This window comes from Pan paniscus, chromosome 1 (assembly GCF_029289425.2).
Source record: "Pan paniscus chromosome 1, NHGRI_mPanPan1-v2.0_pri, whole genome shotgun sequence".
Classification (NCBI taxonomy): Eukaryota; Metazoa; Chordata; class Mammalia; order Primates; family Hominidae; genus Pan; species Pan paniscus.
This window is the reverse complement of record NC_073249.2, coordinates 140,409,425-140,424,526: the sequence shown is the minus strand read 5'-3', so window position 1 is coordinate 140,424,526 and position 15,102 is coordinate 140,409,425. Positions and strand designations below refer to the sequence as shown.

Here is a 15,102-nt window from a genome sequence, read left to right as displayed (position 1 = left end):
ACAGGGTACAGAACTCTGAGTTGATGGGGTTTTTTTTTTTTTGTCTCAACCCTTTAAATATTTTATTTCACTCTCTTCTTGATTACATGGCTTCTGAGGAAAGTCAAATGTAATTTTTTGTTTATAGGTAAAATCCTCACTGAGAATTTTTTTAATCTTTAATTTTTTGTAGTTTAAAAATGATAAACCTAGGTGTAATTTTTTTTAACATTTATCCCACTTGGTGTTCTCTGAGCTTCCTGGATCCATACATTAATTTGCGAAAATTCTCAGTCTTTATTGTGTCAAATATGACTTCTATTCCTTTCTCTCTTTCTTCTCCTGGTATTCCCATCATGCCTATGTTACACCTATTGTAGTTGTCTTGCAATCCTTGGACATTCTTTTCTATTTGTTTTCATTGTTTGTTCTCTTTGCTTTTCAGTTTTGGAGGTTTGTACTGATATAGCCACAACCTTAGTGATTGTTTCATAAATTGTGTCCAGTCTACTAGTAGGCACACCAGAGTATCCTTCATTTCTATTACAATGTTTTTTTATCTCTAGCATTTTTTTCATTCTTTCTTAGGATTTCCACCTCTCTGCTTACATTGCCCATCTGGTTTTGCATGCTATTTCCTTTGTCCATTAGTATATTAATCATTTTTGTTTATAATTTCTGGCCTGATTCCAATATCCTTGCCATGTCTGATGCTTCCAATATCCCTGCCGTGTCTGGTTCTGATCCTTCCTCTCTTTCTTCAAATTGTAGTTGTTTTGCTTTTTAGTATGCCTTGTAATTTTTTCTTGGTAGCTGAACATGATGTACTGAGTAAAAGGAACTGCCACAAGTAGACCTGTAAAAATGTGGTGGTAAGGTCGGGGGTGGGGGCAGAGCGAAAATGTCCTATCATCCTATGATTAGTCTTTCGGTGAGCCTATGCCTCTGGACTGGAAAATGTTACAAATGTGTCTCAGGTTTTTCTCCCTCCTTAGATGGAACAGGATGGCTACAGTTGGCTGGAGCTGGGTATTTCCCTTCCTTCAAGTCAGTTAGGCTCTGAAGAAACCCCAGCAGGTTAGGCTCTGGTTAAATAGCTTTTCCTGAGAGCAGGCCTTGTTAAGAACAGAGTGCTCTGACATATTTTTAAATAGTTTTTCCCCCTCCTGCTACTGGAAGCATAAAGTTTTTGTTTGTTTGTTTCTAGTATTTACTATGAGAACCTGGTCAGGCTTCTGGAGGTAAAACTTACATAAATGTTGCACCTGCCCTGCCCCGCGCCCATGGCTGGCTCACCCTGGAGTTTTTAACTCTCAGACTTGTCCACACTGAGCTTCCAGCAAGTAGTCAATTACAGTTCAGATTTCCTGCCTTGGCACTGGTTCTCATGGTGGTTTCCACTCCTAAGTCTGTACACCAGTAAGCTAAGACCATACACCAGTAAGCTAAGACCCTGTATTCACCTGTCTGCTCCTATTTTGGGGGCAGCAGTTTGCCCTGTGCCCTGTGTCCTCACCTCTCTTAGATATCCAAGAATAGTTGTTGATTTTTCAGTGTGTTCAACATTTTACTTGTTAGAATGGAGTAGAAACTTCAAAGCTCCTTACCTGTGAAATGGGAAATGAGAAGTTGATCCCCAGCTTTTTCATAAATAATGTAGTATTTTTTTAACATTAAAAGAATGTCAGGAATCTACTTCCCCAATTCACATACATAATAATAACAGCCTCTATTTGTTGAACACTTACTATGTGTCAGGCAGTGTTCTAAGTGTCTCATATATATATATATATATAAAATACATATTTTTTAATTCTTCGTGTTGGAAGTTTAATTACAAGTAGAAATATAGGACATTTTCTACCTCTGTGATTTTGACCTCGCTTTTGAACACAATTCTGGTATGTGTTCTTCCTTCATAAAATATAGAATACAATAGTAAAATAAAATAAAAATAACAGAGTAAAATAAAATATTAAAATTCTACCAATTCTTTAAGACCTAGCTGAAATATCATCATTTTCTAACTCCATCACTAGCCCTGACTCACCCAGGGAATCCCTAGGGTCATGATTTCTTGTTCTTTCCTCCTTGCTATCATATAATTTTATTATGGCACTTATGAGATTATATCATAGGTCTTCACTGGGACATTGCCTTCACGAGATTATGGATTCCTTAAGGGCAACAACTTTTTATTTTCTCAGCTTATCACAAAGGAAATACACCATAAACATGTAAGGAATTAGTATAATCACTATATTACCTGCTAAATTTGTTTTTCCCAGACAAGATTTCTATTGCTCCCCAGTAACAAAAGTTAAAAGCTTCTGCATTAGAAAAAAGAAAATTGTAAAATTTGTCAGAATCTGGTTTTTGCACGGGCATTTTAATCATTTATTTTAATATTCTTATTCAAATAGAGGGGCTGACTGATCATAAGTTGGTCTCCTTACCAGGGAAAATGGCGTATCTTCAAGGAATGCAGCATAGGGGTTATAAGTGTGACTTGGAGACAGACCAGTGTTTTGCTTTAGTTCTAACACCCAATGGCTATGTGACTTTCAGCAAGCTATTAAAGCTGAGTTTTCTCATTTGTAAAATGAGAAATAGTGTCTGCTCTTGAGGTTGTTGTGAGGATTAAATAAGTTAATACATATAAATAATGTAACATAGTGCTTAGCATACATACAATAAGTGCTTAATAAATATTATTTGTAAGACATGACACCCTATCTTAGGCAGATTTTCCTGAAGTAGGTCCTGAGACAAGGATTTATGTACAAGTAATTCGCCAAATAAGTTCTCAGGAAAGAAAAAAAAGGGTACGGGAGGAAGTGGACAAGAGAAGAATCCAAGCAGGGATATGAGTACAGGCAAAGTCCCACGGGGGCAGCATCAAGCTTGTCCACAGGGATCTCTACTGTGTACGTTACACCTCAGAACTGGTCCCAACCCAAAGTGAAGGCATTCAGATTTCATATCGCTGAACTGTCAGTCACTGGCTATGTACCACTTCAGAGGATGTAAAGTACCTTCTGGCTCTCTATGTAAGTGGGTAAAATAGCTCTCATAGTCTGAAGGCTGTCCTCCAAAGAAAAGTTGCAGGTATGGGCCTTTGCAAGCAAATGCATGTTATGCAGAAAGAAGAAGCACACAGGAACACTCAAAGAGATATGAGGGGATTTGGGCAGTGCACCATACTCCAAGGTATAACCAACCAGGCGAAACATAACTACCCATTGCATGGCATAAAGACAAATACACATAGGTTCAAATCCCATCTCCTCCCTTTTCCTGGCTATACAAACTTTGACAATTTACTTAATATCTCTGAGTATCTATTTCGCCATTTATAGAAAGGGGATGATAATACCTATCTCAAAGACTGATTATGAAAATTAAATAAGTTCATGTAAAGTAACTATCAAAATATCTGAGAGTTACCAGGTAACTCTCAGAATATAGTTATAAGAATATCAGACATAGTTATATAGTTATCAGAATATCAGACATACTCAGTATGCTCTGTAAATATTAATTCTCCCCAATCTTTGTAGGATTTCTTATATATAAAAAAGAATGGATTGTAGACTATGAATTGATAAATCTATAAGTACTTTCTCCTGGCATAACATTCTTTGGACAAACTCTCTTCAAAGCAATTTTGTTCAAAGGCTATTTCTCCTTGGGGCTTTTTCAATTCTTCTGATTATACAAAGAGAAATATTTAAATGTAAGAGCCATATGTTAGAATATTTCTGTAGCATCCGCTAAGCTTACAGCTTCTAAGAAGAAAGGGATGCCTTAAGCTCAGGGTACAGCTGGTGTACAAATAGCAGCAGCAGAAGCAGCAGCTCGAGAGAGTAAGGAGAGGTTGGCGCAGCGCTGGTGAGCAGGAAGCCACGAGAAGAGATCACATGGAGTCAAATGTCTCCAGTTTAAGTTTTGCCATTAAGTCAGTTACCTTCCTTGGACATCATTGTTCTCATCTGTAACATCAGTGGTTGAATTAGATGGTCTCTAAGGTATTTTCCAGCAAGAAAATTCTCTCATATGGATATTCAAAATCTCAACTCCTAAATCCTGGATCTAGATTTCCTGTTATGGTAAAAAGGGTACAAAAGTTCAGAGAAGTGAAATGACTGGCTGAATTGCTCAGGGGAGTCTTCATAAAGAAGTAGAAGTTAAGCTGGATAGAATTAGAAAAATGAGTATGGTCAAGGGGATAATAGTGGAAAGTAAAAATAATTTTCCACAAATTTTGACTAGAGAAAAAGATTTATCATAGATAATATTGGGAGATAAAACTGGAAATTATAATTTGGAACTACATTATGATGAATTCTGAATAGCAAGTAAAGGATTGTGCCAACCTAAAGGTAACGATGAACTCCTGAAGAACTTGAGAAAGAAAAGTTAGTATTATACATTAGATAATTTGATGTTGTACAAGATTGGACTGGAAGATATTGCTAAGAAATCTTTAAGAAGGCTGCCAGATTGTCCAGTTATGAGATGAAATGAGGGTTTTATACCATTTTGTTAATCTGCAGAGAGGTTAAACAGAGCACAGTCCTCTAACTGTGGAATGGAATAATCTCCAACAGTTTATCTATACATAAATAACCTGTAAATTTCCCTTTGTTCATGTAAGACCATATTGCTCTTTATACATATTATCACCTCTCCTTGATGGGTTTGAATGTGCAAGTTTGGGAGTAGGAGCAGGAAGGAGCTGAAGCACTACTTTGTAGAACAGAGAGAAAGTATTTGGAGTTCCAGAAATTTAATAATCCTAGAAGGAAGGGGTAAAAATCAGAGAATGAGGGAAGGCGAGGGGAAAACTGGACACTAAGTAGCAAGAAAGGAAGGCCAATGAGAAATCCTTAATGGTGGGATTCCCAAGAATGTACAAAGATATGTGACTTCACATTGTTTCCTCTTTAGTGTATTTAGTATATTGAAATGGTAAAAACAGGGCCAGGCATGGTGGCTCATCCCTGTAATCCCAGCACTTTGGAAGGCCGAGGCAGGCGGATCACTTGAGGTCAGGAGTTCGAGACCAGCCTGGCCAACATGGTGAAACCATATCTCTAGTAAAAATACAAAAATTAGCCAGGTGTGGTGGCAGATGCTTGTAATCCCAGCTACTTGGGAGACTGAGGTAGGAGGATCGCTTGAACCCAGGAGGCAGAGGTTGCTGTGAGCCGAGATCGTGCCACTGTACTCCAGCCTGGGCAACAGAGCAAGACTCTGTCTCAAAATAAATAAATAAATGAATAAATAAAATGGCAAAAACAAAAATGAAACACAGCAAACCCTGCCATTTTCCTTTTCAGAGTTTGGAACTGATTTGGAAATTGACATAGGAGTCAGACAGATTATAAAAATATTAGCTCCATATATGCTGAAGCTAAATTAATAAGTATGGCTTGACCTCAAGTCACAATTGGGATTTCTAATGCTTCTCTCCAAGCGTAGAGCTCATAGAGACACTCCCTCTTTCACCGATACCTGCATCTGACTAGGTGCAAAGGGAATCCCAACCTCACGTAAGTTGGCACTGGGAATAGGAAAGAGAGACTGGTTTCTGGATCTGCCTCTAGAAGGCAAGACATGACCCTGAACCACATGTGCTTAGCACAAGGAATCCAGAGCACAAGGAATATACACACTACAGATAGAGAGATCCAAAAGGAAAGAGGAAGAAACTAAGCCTCACATAATAAATTCCAACTTATTTATATCTCAGGTTCTGTGTTGATAGTGTATAGCTTATAATAATTAAAATCCAATGTTGCCTTCAGAAAATTGTATAAGGATAAGTAACTCAGTTTTTCAGTTCAAAAAGAGGCTCTTTTCATTTTTTTAAATAAAAAGTTTACACATATTATTTCTTCCAGAAATAAAAAATGAAATCATCGACCACACATCTACCTCAGTAAGAATCCAAATTTTCTCATAAAGAAAATGACTATTACTCTCTTAGCATGTAATTGACTCATGATTTAAAAGTCCAGTGACAGGAGACCTCTCTGTTGCCATGGAAATCAGAAGTCCTGACTCTCTCTGGAGAATTCATTGTTAATGGAGCTAGAGAGTAGAATGATGATTACCAGAAGGTGGGAACATGGGAGGAGGAAGAGAGGTTGGTTAATGGGTACAAACATACAGTTAGGTAGAAGGAATAAGTTCTAATGTTCAATAGCAGCATAGTAGGGTTACTACAGTTAACGATAATTTATTGTATATTTCAAAAGAGCTAGAGGCCTGGTGCAGTGGCTCACACTTGTAATCCCAGCACTTTGGGAGGCCAAGGCAGATGGATCACCTGAGGTCAGGAGTTTGAGACCAGTATGGCCAACATGGTGAAACCTTGTCTTTACTAAATATACAAAATTAGCCGGCATGGTGCACACCTATAATCCCAGCTACTTGGGAGGCTGAGGCTAGGGGAAAAAAAGCTTTAAAATGTTTCCAACACACACAAAAAAAGATAAATATTTGAGGTGATGGATATTCTAATTACCCTGATTTGATCATCGTTATGCATGTACCAGAATATCACATGAAGCTCATAAATATGTACAATTACTATTTCTCAATAAAAAAGAGAGAAAAACAAATATGGTGTTACTCTGATAGTAGTATCTGTGAAAACACAAGCTTGTTATGTTGGATACATTTTTCTATTACACACTAAACAAATACATAACAACTGATTTTTTTATAACTCTTTTTTGACCCAGTGACAGACAAGGAAACTCATACTTTTTGAGTGACTCAAGTGAGCCGGTTTGCCTGAGTTGAACTGAATCTAGGTTTGACTCACTTAGCACAATCTTTTCTGATTTATGACAAGCCAGCTTCTGCTGGAATGTCTACCTGAGGTTGGGTTGATGGAGGCAGTGGCCCTTATAGCTGGACCAGCTGACCTGGAAACTGTATTATGTCGACTAGTAATGGAAGGGGGTGTCTCTGAGGCCACCAGAGCAGCTTCCCACTTTCCTCTTTTAGAAGAGTATTAGAAACTCAACCAGGGGGATAGATGGAAAACAAGACAAGGATATACATTTGTCTCCAATGTCGAGGTTCCTGTGACACCAGGAAAAAGTAGGGAGAGACTGTTATAAATAGTCACCTTTTTTCACCAGGCTGCATGTGCTCATTGCCTGAGGGGAGCTTCTTCTAACTGCTTTGGCAAAGAGGAATTCTCTCCCAAATGTATAACTCAGAGTTTCCTGAGTTTTTTAAGGTTATAATAGCACCTCCTCAAAATAAATACTCCCACAAACAATAGCGGGGATCTAAGTCCATCAGGCTTCTTCAACATTTCAAAGGCCTTGGACAAGCTTCTGTTTAGGCATTGTGATAAGCTGTTATTTTGGTTAAAATGATAATCATTCATTTATTCATTTAGTCAACGAGTCAGAAGGGATTTCCTGAACACAAGTTCTATGGGATGGGATCATGCTTGGTTTTCTTGGAGCCACCAAAGCTGGAGTTCAGGGAGAAGCAGGGAGCAGGAGGAAGGGAGGGTCAGTGAGGGCAAGACTGCATAGGATGTATTTGTTAATACCCAGTCTATTCACTCCAGATAATCACAGTTTCCCAGAGCTGCTCCTTTTTATAAAAACTTACTACATTACTTGCCTAGCAAAACAGCATTGCCTTGTGATGGAGAGATTAAATCCATGGGCTCTGGGATAAGAATGCTGGGTTCAGATCCTGACTTTACCAGTTACTAGCCATGTGATATTGACAAGTTACTTAAATCGGTGTGCCTCAGTTCCTCCATACATAAAATGAAGGTAATATGCATACTTGCCTTACAGAGTTGCAGTGAGGGTTAAGTGAGACAATCTGTGCTCTGGTAAGAACTGAATAAATGTAAACTATTAATGTGATTCACTCTGCCTCAATAGTAACCAGCAAACTACCAGATACAGTTTTTGATGTGCTTGTATGGAAATAAATTTTATTATTTCTTTATTGGACAGTATTTTTAGGTAAATAATTTGATTGCTAAATTTATCAAAGTCTTTAAAATCTTTAATTTGGACCTCAAACCCATCTTAACTAATTTGCTGTTATTTACATTTAACTATCTTATCTCTTCCATTATTTATACCATTGTAATGCTGATAAATTGCTTTGTAAAAATAGAAGACATTGGTATTACTGTATCTGTTCATTTTATTATGGATTTTTATTAATTTTCACATTCTACTCTACAGAAAATATAAAGTATATGTCTATGTTTAGGAAATTCATCAAAATTAGAAAGTATAGAAAATGTGTCCCCAACATACTTAAGGTAATAAAAGCCATCTATGACAAACCCACAGCCAACATTATACTGAACAGGGAAAAGTTGAAAACATTCCCCTTGAGAACTAGAACAAGACAAGGATGCCCACTTTCACCACTTCTATTCAACATAATACTGGAAGTCTTAGCCAGAGCAACAAGACAAGAAAAATAAAGGGCATCCAAATTGGTAAAGAGGAAGTCAAACTGTCACTGTTTGCTGATGACATGATCATATATCTAGAAAACCCTAAAGACTCATCTAAAAAGCTCCTAGAACTGGTCAATGAATTCATCAGAGTTTTGGGATACGAAATTAACGTACACAAATCAGTAGCTCTCCTATATACCAACAGTGACCAAGCTGAGAATCAAATCAAGAAGTCAACCCATTTTACAATAGTGCAAAAAAATTAAAATACTTAGGAATATACTTAACCCAGGAGGTGACAGACTTCTGCAAGGAAAACTACAAAACACTGCTGAATAAATCATACATGACACAAACAAATGAAAACACATCCCATGCTCATGGATGGATAGAATCAATATTATGAAAATGATCATACTGCCAAACACAATCTACAAATCCAATGCAATTCCTATCAAAAACCACCATCATTCTTCACAGAACTAGGAAAACAATCCTAAAATTCATATGGAACCCAAAAGAAGCCTGCATAGCCAAAGCAAGACTAGGCAAAAAGAAAAAACCTGGAGGCATTACATTACCTGACTTCAGACTCTACTACAAGGCCATAGTTACCACCACAGCATGGTACTAGTGTGAAAGCAGGCATATAGACCAATGGAACAGAATATAGAACCTAGAAATAAACCAAAATACTTAAAGTCAACTGATCATCAACAAAGCAAACAAAAACAAAGTGGGGAAAGGACACCCTATTCAACAAATGGTGCTGGCATAATTGGCAAGCCACATCGTGAAGAATGAAACTGGGTTCTCATCTTTTACCTTATACAAAAATCAATTCAAGATAGATCAAAGACTTAAATCTAAAACCTGAAACCATAAAAATTCTAGAAGATAACTTCAGAAGAACCCTCCTAGACATTGGCTTTGGCAAAGACTTCATGACCAAAAACCCAAAAGCAAATGCAACAAATACAAAGATAAATTGTTGGGACTTAGTTAAACTAAAAACCTTCTGTGCAGCTAAAGAAATAATCAGCAGAGTAAACAGACAACCCACAGAATGGGAGAAAATCTTTGCAATCTATACAGCTGACAAAGGACTAATATCCAGAATCTACAACAAACTCAAACAAATCAACAAGAAAAAAACAAACAGTCCCATCAAAAAGTGGGCTAAGGAAATGAATAGACAATTCTCAAAAGAAGGTATACAAACAGCCAACAAACATATGAAAAAATGCTCAACATCACTAATGATCAGAAAAATGCAAATCAAAACTACAATGCAATACCTCCCTACTCTTGCAAGAATGGCCATAATCAAAAAATCAAAAAATAATAGATGTTGGCATGGATGTGGTGAAAAGGGAACACTTTTACACTGCTGCTGGGAATGTAAACTAGTACAACCACTATGGAAAACAGTATGGAGATTCCTTAAAGAACTAAAAGTGGGCTGGGTGTGGTGGCTCACACCTGTAATCCCAGCACTTTGGGAGGCCAAGGTTGGTGGATCACGAGGTCAGGAGTTCAAGACCAGCCTGACCAACATGGTGAAACCCTATCTCTACTAAAAAACAAACAAACAAACAAATATACAAAAATTAGCTGGGCATGGTGGCACACGCCTGTAATCCCAGCTACTGAGGAGGCTGAGGCAGAAGAATCCCTTGAACCCTGGAGGCGGAGGTTGCAGTGAGCCGAGATCGCGCCACTGCACTCCAGCCTGGACAACAGAGTGAGAGTCCATCTCAAAAAAAAAAAAAAAAAAAAAAAAGAACTAAAAGTGGAGCTACCATTTGATCCAGCAATCCTAGCAATACCACTCCTGGGTATCTATCCAGAGGAAAAGAAGTCATATATGAAGAAGATACTTGCACACACGTTTATAGCAGCACAATTTGCAATTGCAAAATATGAAACTAGCCCAAATGCTCATCAATCAACCAGTGGATAAAGAAAATGTGATATATATATACACATATACCTACATACATACACACACACCATGGAATATTACTTAGCCATAAAAAGAAATGAAATAATGGCATTTGCAGCAGCCAATTTCAGAAATGGAAAACCAAACATCATATGTTCTCACTCATGAGTGGGAGCTAAGCCATGAGGATGCAAAGGCATAAGAACGACACAATGGACTTTGGGGACTGGGGGAAAAGGATAGGAGGGGGAGGTGAGGGATAAAAGACTACACATCGGGTACAGTGTACACTGCTCGGGTGGTTAGGTGCACCAAAATCTCAGAAATTATAATTAAAGAACTTATTCATGTAACCAAACCCCACCTGTTACCCAAAAACCTATTGAAAAAAAAAAATCCCTGTTGTCAAGGAGCCCTTAGAATATCAACAATGACAACAATAAAGAAAACGTGTTCCAACAGGAAAATGTGCAATGCATTTTATAAAATGATCTGATTTATTCTGACTCTTAGTCACTTTTATGTGACATATAATTAAGCAATCAGGTGAATTAGTCATGTATTTTCTCATGTAATGTACCTTTATACAGTCAACATCCCATAATCAGCCAATACTGGTAAGTTTTAGGAACGTATATAAAGAGAAAGAAAAGAAAAGCCTCTTGAACAAACCAACATTTGAGCCAGGAATAACTAGAGAGGAACAATGGGGTTATTCAGAGGTTTTGTTTTCCTCTTAGTTCTGTGCCTGCTGCACCAGTCAAATACTTCCTTCATTAAGCTGAATAATAATGGCTTTGAAGATATTGTCATTGTTATAGATCCTAGTGTGCCAGAAGATGAAAAAATAATTGAACAAATAGAGGTAAGAACAAAATGGAATATCTTTCATTAATTTTTAGTTTTTTACTATTATTTTTAATTGACATATAATTGTACATATTTATGGCATACAAAGTAATATTTCTATACATGTATACAATTTGTAAAGATCAAATCAGGGTAATTAGCATATTCAGCAACTCAAACATTTATCTTTGCATTGTGTTGGGAACATTATAATTATTCTCTTCTAGCTACTTTGAAATACACAACAGATTATCAGTAACTTTAATTTTCCTGTTGTACTATCAAATACTAGAACTTATTCTGTCTACATAACTGTGCTTTTGTACACATTGACAAACTTCTCTTCATTTCCTTTCTCTCCCCTATCCTTTGCAGCCTCTAATAAGTATCATTCTACTCTCTATCTCCATAAGATACCCTGGTTTAGTTCCTACATATGCATAAGAATATGTGGTATTTATCTCTCTGTGCCTGGCTTATTTCATTTAACATAATGTCCTCCATGCTCATCCATGCTGCCACAAATGAAGCAATTTCATTTTTTTCAGTGACTAAGTAGTATTCATTTGTGTTTATATACCACACTTTATCCATTCATCTCTTGATGGACACTTAGGTTGCCTTCACATCTTGGCCATCATGAATAGTGCTACAATAAACATGGAAGTGCAGACTGATGTCTTTTCCCTTGGATATATACCCACTAGTGGAATTGCTGAATCATGTGGTCATTCTATTTTTAGATTTTTGAAGAACCTCCATACTGTTTTCCATAATGGCTGTATCAATTTACATTTCCACCAATGGTATATAATAGGTCTCTTTCTCCACATCCTTGTCAGCACTTTTTTTGTCTTTTTAGTAATAACCATTCCAACTGGGCTGAGATGGTGTCTCATTCTGGTTTTGATTTGCATTTCCCTGATGATTAGTGATGTTGACCACTTTTTCATATACTTGTTGGACATTTGTTTGTCTTCTTTTGAGAAATGTCTATTCAGATCATTTGCCCATTTTAAAATATTATTATTATTATTACTTTGTCTTTGAGGTTTTTGAGTTTCTTGTATATTCTGGATAATAATCCATTGTTGGATGAACAGTTTGCAAATATTTTTCCCAAGAATTGGGACGTCAGCCAGGCCCGGTGGCTCTCATGCCTGTAATCTGAACACTTTGGGAGGCCGAGGAGGGCAGATCATGAGGTCAGGATTTCGAGACCAGGCTGGCCAACATGTTGAAACTCCGCCTTCACTAAAAATACAAAAAATTAGCTGGGCGTGGTGGCACATGCCTGTAATCCCAGCTACTCAGGAGGCTGAGGCAGGAGAATTGCTTGAACCCGGGAGGCAGAGGTTGCAGTGAGCCGAGATCACGCCATTGCACTCCAGCCTGGGCAACAGAGCAAGACTCCCTCTCTGGAAAAAAAAAAAAAAAAAAGAATTGGGATGTCTTCTGTTTGAATTATGGAGAAGAAAACAAAGTTAATAGTTAATAATTATTATGGAAACTTCTGAGTCCTTCAGGAAGTTAAAAGCAGTGTGGTGCAGTGAGGACAATATGGTAATGGGCAGAGGGAGATGAAGGTTTTAGACAGGGTTCTACACTGTGTCACCACAAGACAGAAGACAAGGCACAGGGCTCCCTGACACTGTGTTTCTTGATCTGTAAGTTAGCAGTTGGACTCATTTGTTCTTTAAAGAATTCTTTATTGAATGTTTATGACATGCTAAAGAGCAGTAAAAATTTTTTAAAGCCTCTGGCACCATGCAGTGTATCTTCTTTTCAGAGATATAGTTAATAAGTAAATGGATCACAGGTTAGATGGTGGTAGTAGGTTGCTGTGCAGTAAAACAAATCAGGAAGGGGGATATGGAGTGTTAGGTGGGGCTGGATTGGGGGAGAATGTGGGTTGCTATTTCATGTAGGGAAGTCAGGGAAGGCCTCACTGATGATGTGTCAGCACAGACCTGAGATGAGCGAGAGAAGAGCCCATTGAAAACTAGGGGAGAAAAACAGCATGGAGGTGAGAATTCGTTTGATGTAACCAAGGAAACAGCTATGAATGAGCAGGAGGAAGCATAGGGTGAGCTGAAGTTAGAGAGGTGGCAAGGCCTAGACCACTGGAAAGACTTTGACTTTGACTCTGTGATGAAAATCCATAGGAGGATTCTGAGCAGAGAAGGGCGTGTTCTCATGCATGTTCAAGAATCACTCTGACTGCAATATTGAGGACTGTAAAGAATTTCCACTTGTCACCCATCCTCTATAAACTCTGTGGCAGCTTACTGGTGTAGAAGGACCCCAGGTAGGAAACTCTTGCAGGTGGGCAGTGATGGTGACTAGGAACAGGGAGGCTGTGGTAAAGATTGTTAAAGTGATATGGTGGTTAAGATGTATAGGGGATAGGTGAGGGTAGGAAGGAAATATAATAAGAGTCAAGGAAGAATTCAAGAGTTTTGCTTGAACACTTGGATTGAGAAGGGGAAGACTGTAAGTGGAGAAAATTTGGCATTTGGAAAATCAAGAGTTAGTTGGTTGGGGCTTTTGGAATTTATGTTACTTCTGAAAACATCCATGTAGATGGAGGCAGGAATCTGAATTCATGATGAAGAATGAAAATTTGGGTGTAGATAACTAGGCAAGTACAGATGGAGAAGAGAAAGGCTCCAGGACTAAACCAAGGACACTGATTACTGTTTCTTTCAAATATAACATTCTATGTAATATACAGTTTGGTGGTGTAGCCACGTAAATTATTTTTCCCTCTCCCTGATATCAACATATACTAATTCTTTATATTTAATTTCTCCACTACTGTGTTCTGCTGCTTATGGTTGGACCCTTCTGCATGTTTTAATTACCCAGCAGAAGGTGATAGGCATGAACTAAGTTGTAATCAAGTGATTTTGTGGCTGCCATTTGTCATTCACTTGCTATAAACTCTGTTACATCACAAAGATATTTGCTTATAGGTACCTTTTAAATTTCATGAGAAGATAAAAATTCATTTTACTAAAGATGTTTAAAGAGCAGTTACTGCAGCTAATTCTGAATGATAGGTTTTTAGTGTCCAGAGGACAGTAAATCAGTATCAAACTTTTCTTTACTCAGACATCACTATTTGAAAGAATTACTTGGATGGGCAAAAATTTTGTAAACATGGTCCTCTATAAGTACAAGCAGAAATTCAATTGTTTACAGGCATGCCCAGATTTTACAATGTTTCCTGACATTTCTCCCAGCCCTTCACAAAATCTTCGCGTTTAATATCTTCAAGAAACCCTATGAAATACTATAATCCACATTTTACAGAAGAAAAAACTAGGGGTCCGAAAAAAAAATGATTTTTCTAAGATCATAGTAAGTATCACAGTCAGAGGTAAGAATCGCTTCAACCAAGGAGGCAGAGGTTGCAGTGAGCTGAGATCATGCCACTGCATTCCAGCCTGGGTGACAGAGCAAGACTCTGTCTCAAAAAAATAAAAATAAAAATAAAATTTAAAAAAAGTGCCTCTCATCCTTATATTTCCTCATGAGATAATAAGGTCTAGGGAGGGATTATTTCTTTTTTTTCTTTTTTTTTTTTTGAGACAGAATCTCGATCTGTCCCCCAGGCTGGAGTGCAGTGGTGCGATCTTGGCTCACTGCAAGCTCCGCCTCCCACGTTCACGCCATTCTCCTGTCTCAGCCTCCCGACGGGCTGGGATTACAGGCGCCTGCCACCACGCCCCGCTAATTTTTTGTATTTTTAGTAGAGACGGGGTTTCACCGTGTTAGCCAGGATGGTCTCAATCACCTGACCTCGTGATCCGCCCGCCTCGGCCTCCCAAAGTGCTGGGATTACCGTCGTGAGCCACCGCAC

At 38.0% G+C, this 15,102-nt stretch overlaps 1 protein-coding gene across 3 annotated transcripts in view; it reads left to right on the top strand.

Annotated features, from left to right (window-relative positions):
- Nucleotides 1–15,102, top strand: part of CLCA4 (chloride channel accessory 4) — a 66,802-nt gene that overhangs the window by 22,054 nt on the left and 29,646 nt on the right. Inside the window, exon 2 of one of the 3 annotated variants that reach the window (XM_055116521.2) lies at nt 11,129–11,253. The exons of 1 other annotated variant lie outside the window; for it this stretch is intronic. Coding sequence is in view for 1 of the 2 variants with exons in the window: in XM_003805302.6 (XP_003805350.4) it covers nt 11,095–11,253 (159 nt within the window). In the remaining variant the exon portion in view is untranslated. Of the gene's footprint in view, nt 1–11,042; nt 11,254–15,102 lie in introns of those variants that run through there. One more of the 3 variants, XM_003805302.6, reaches the window with a different exon arrangement.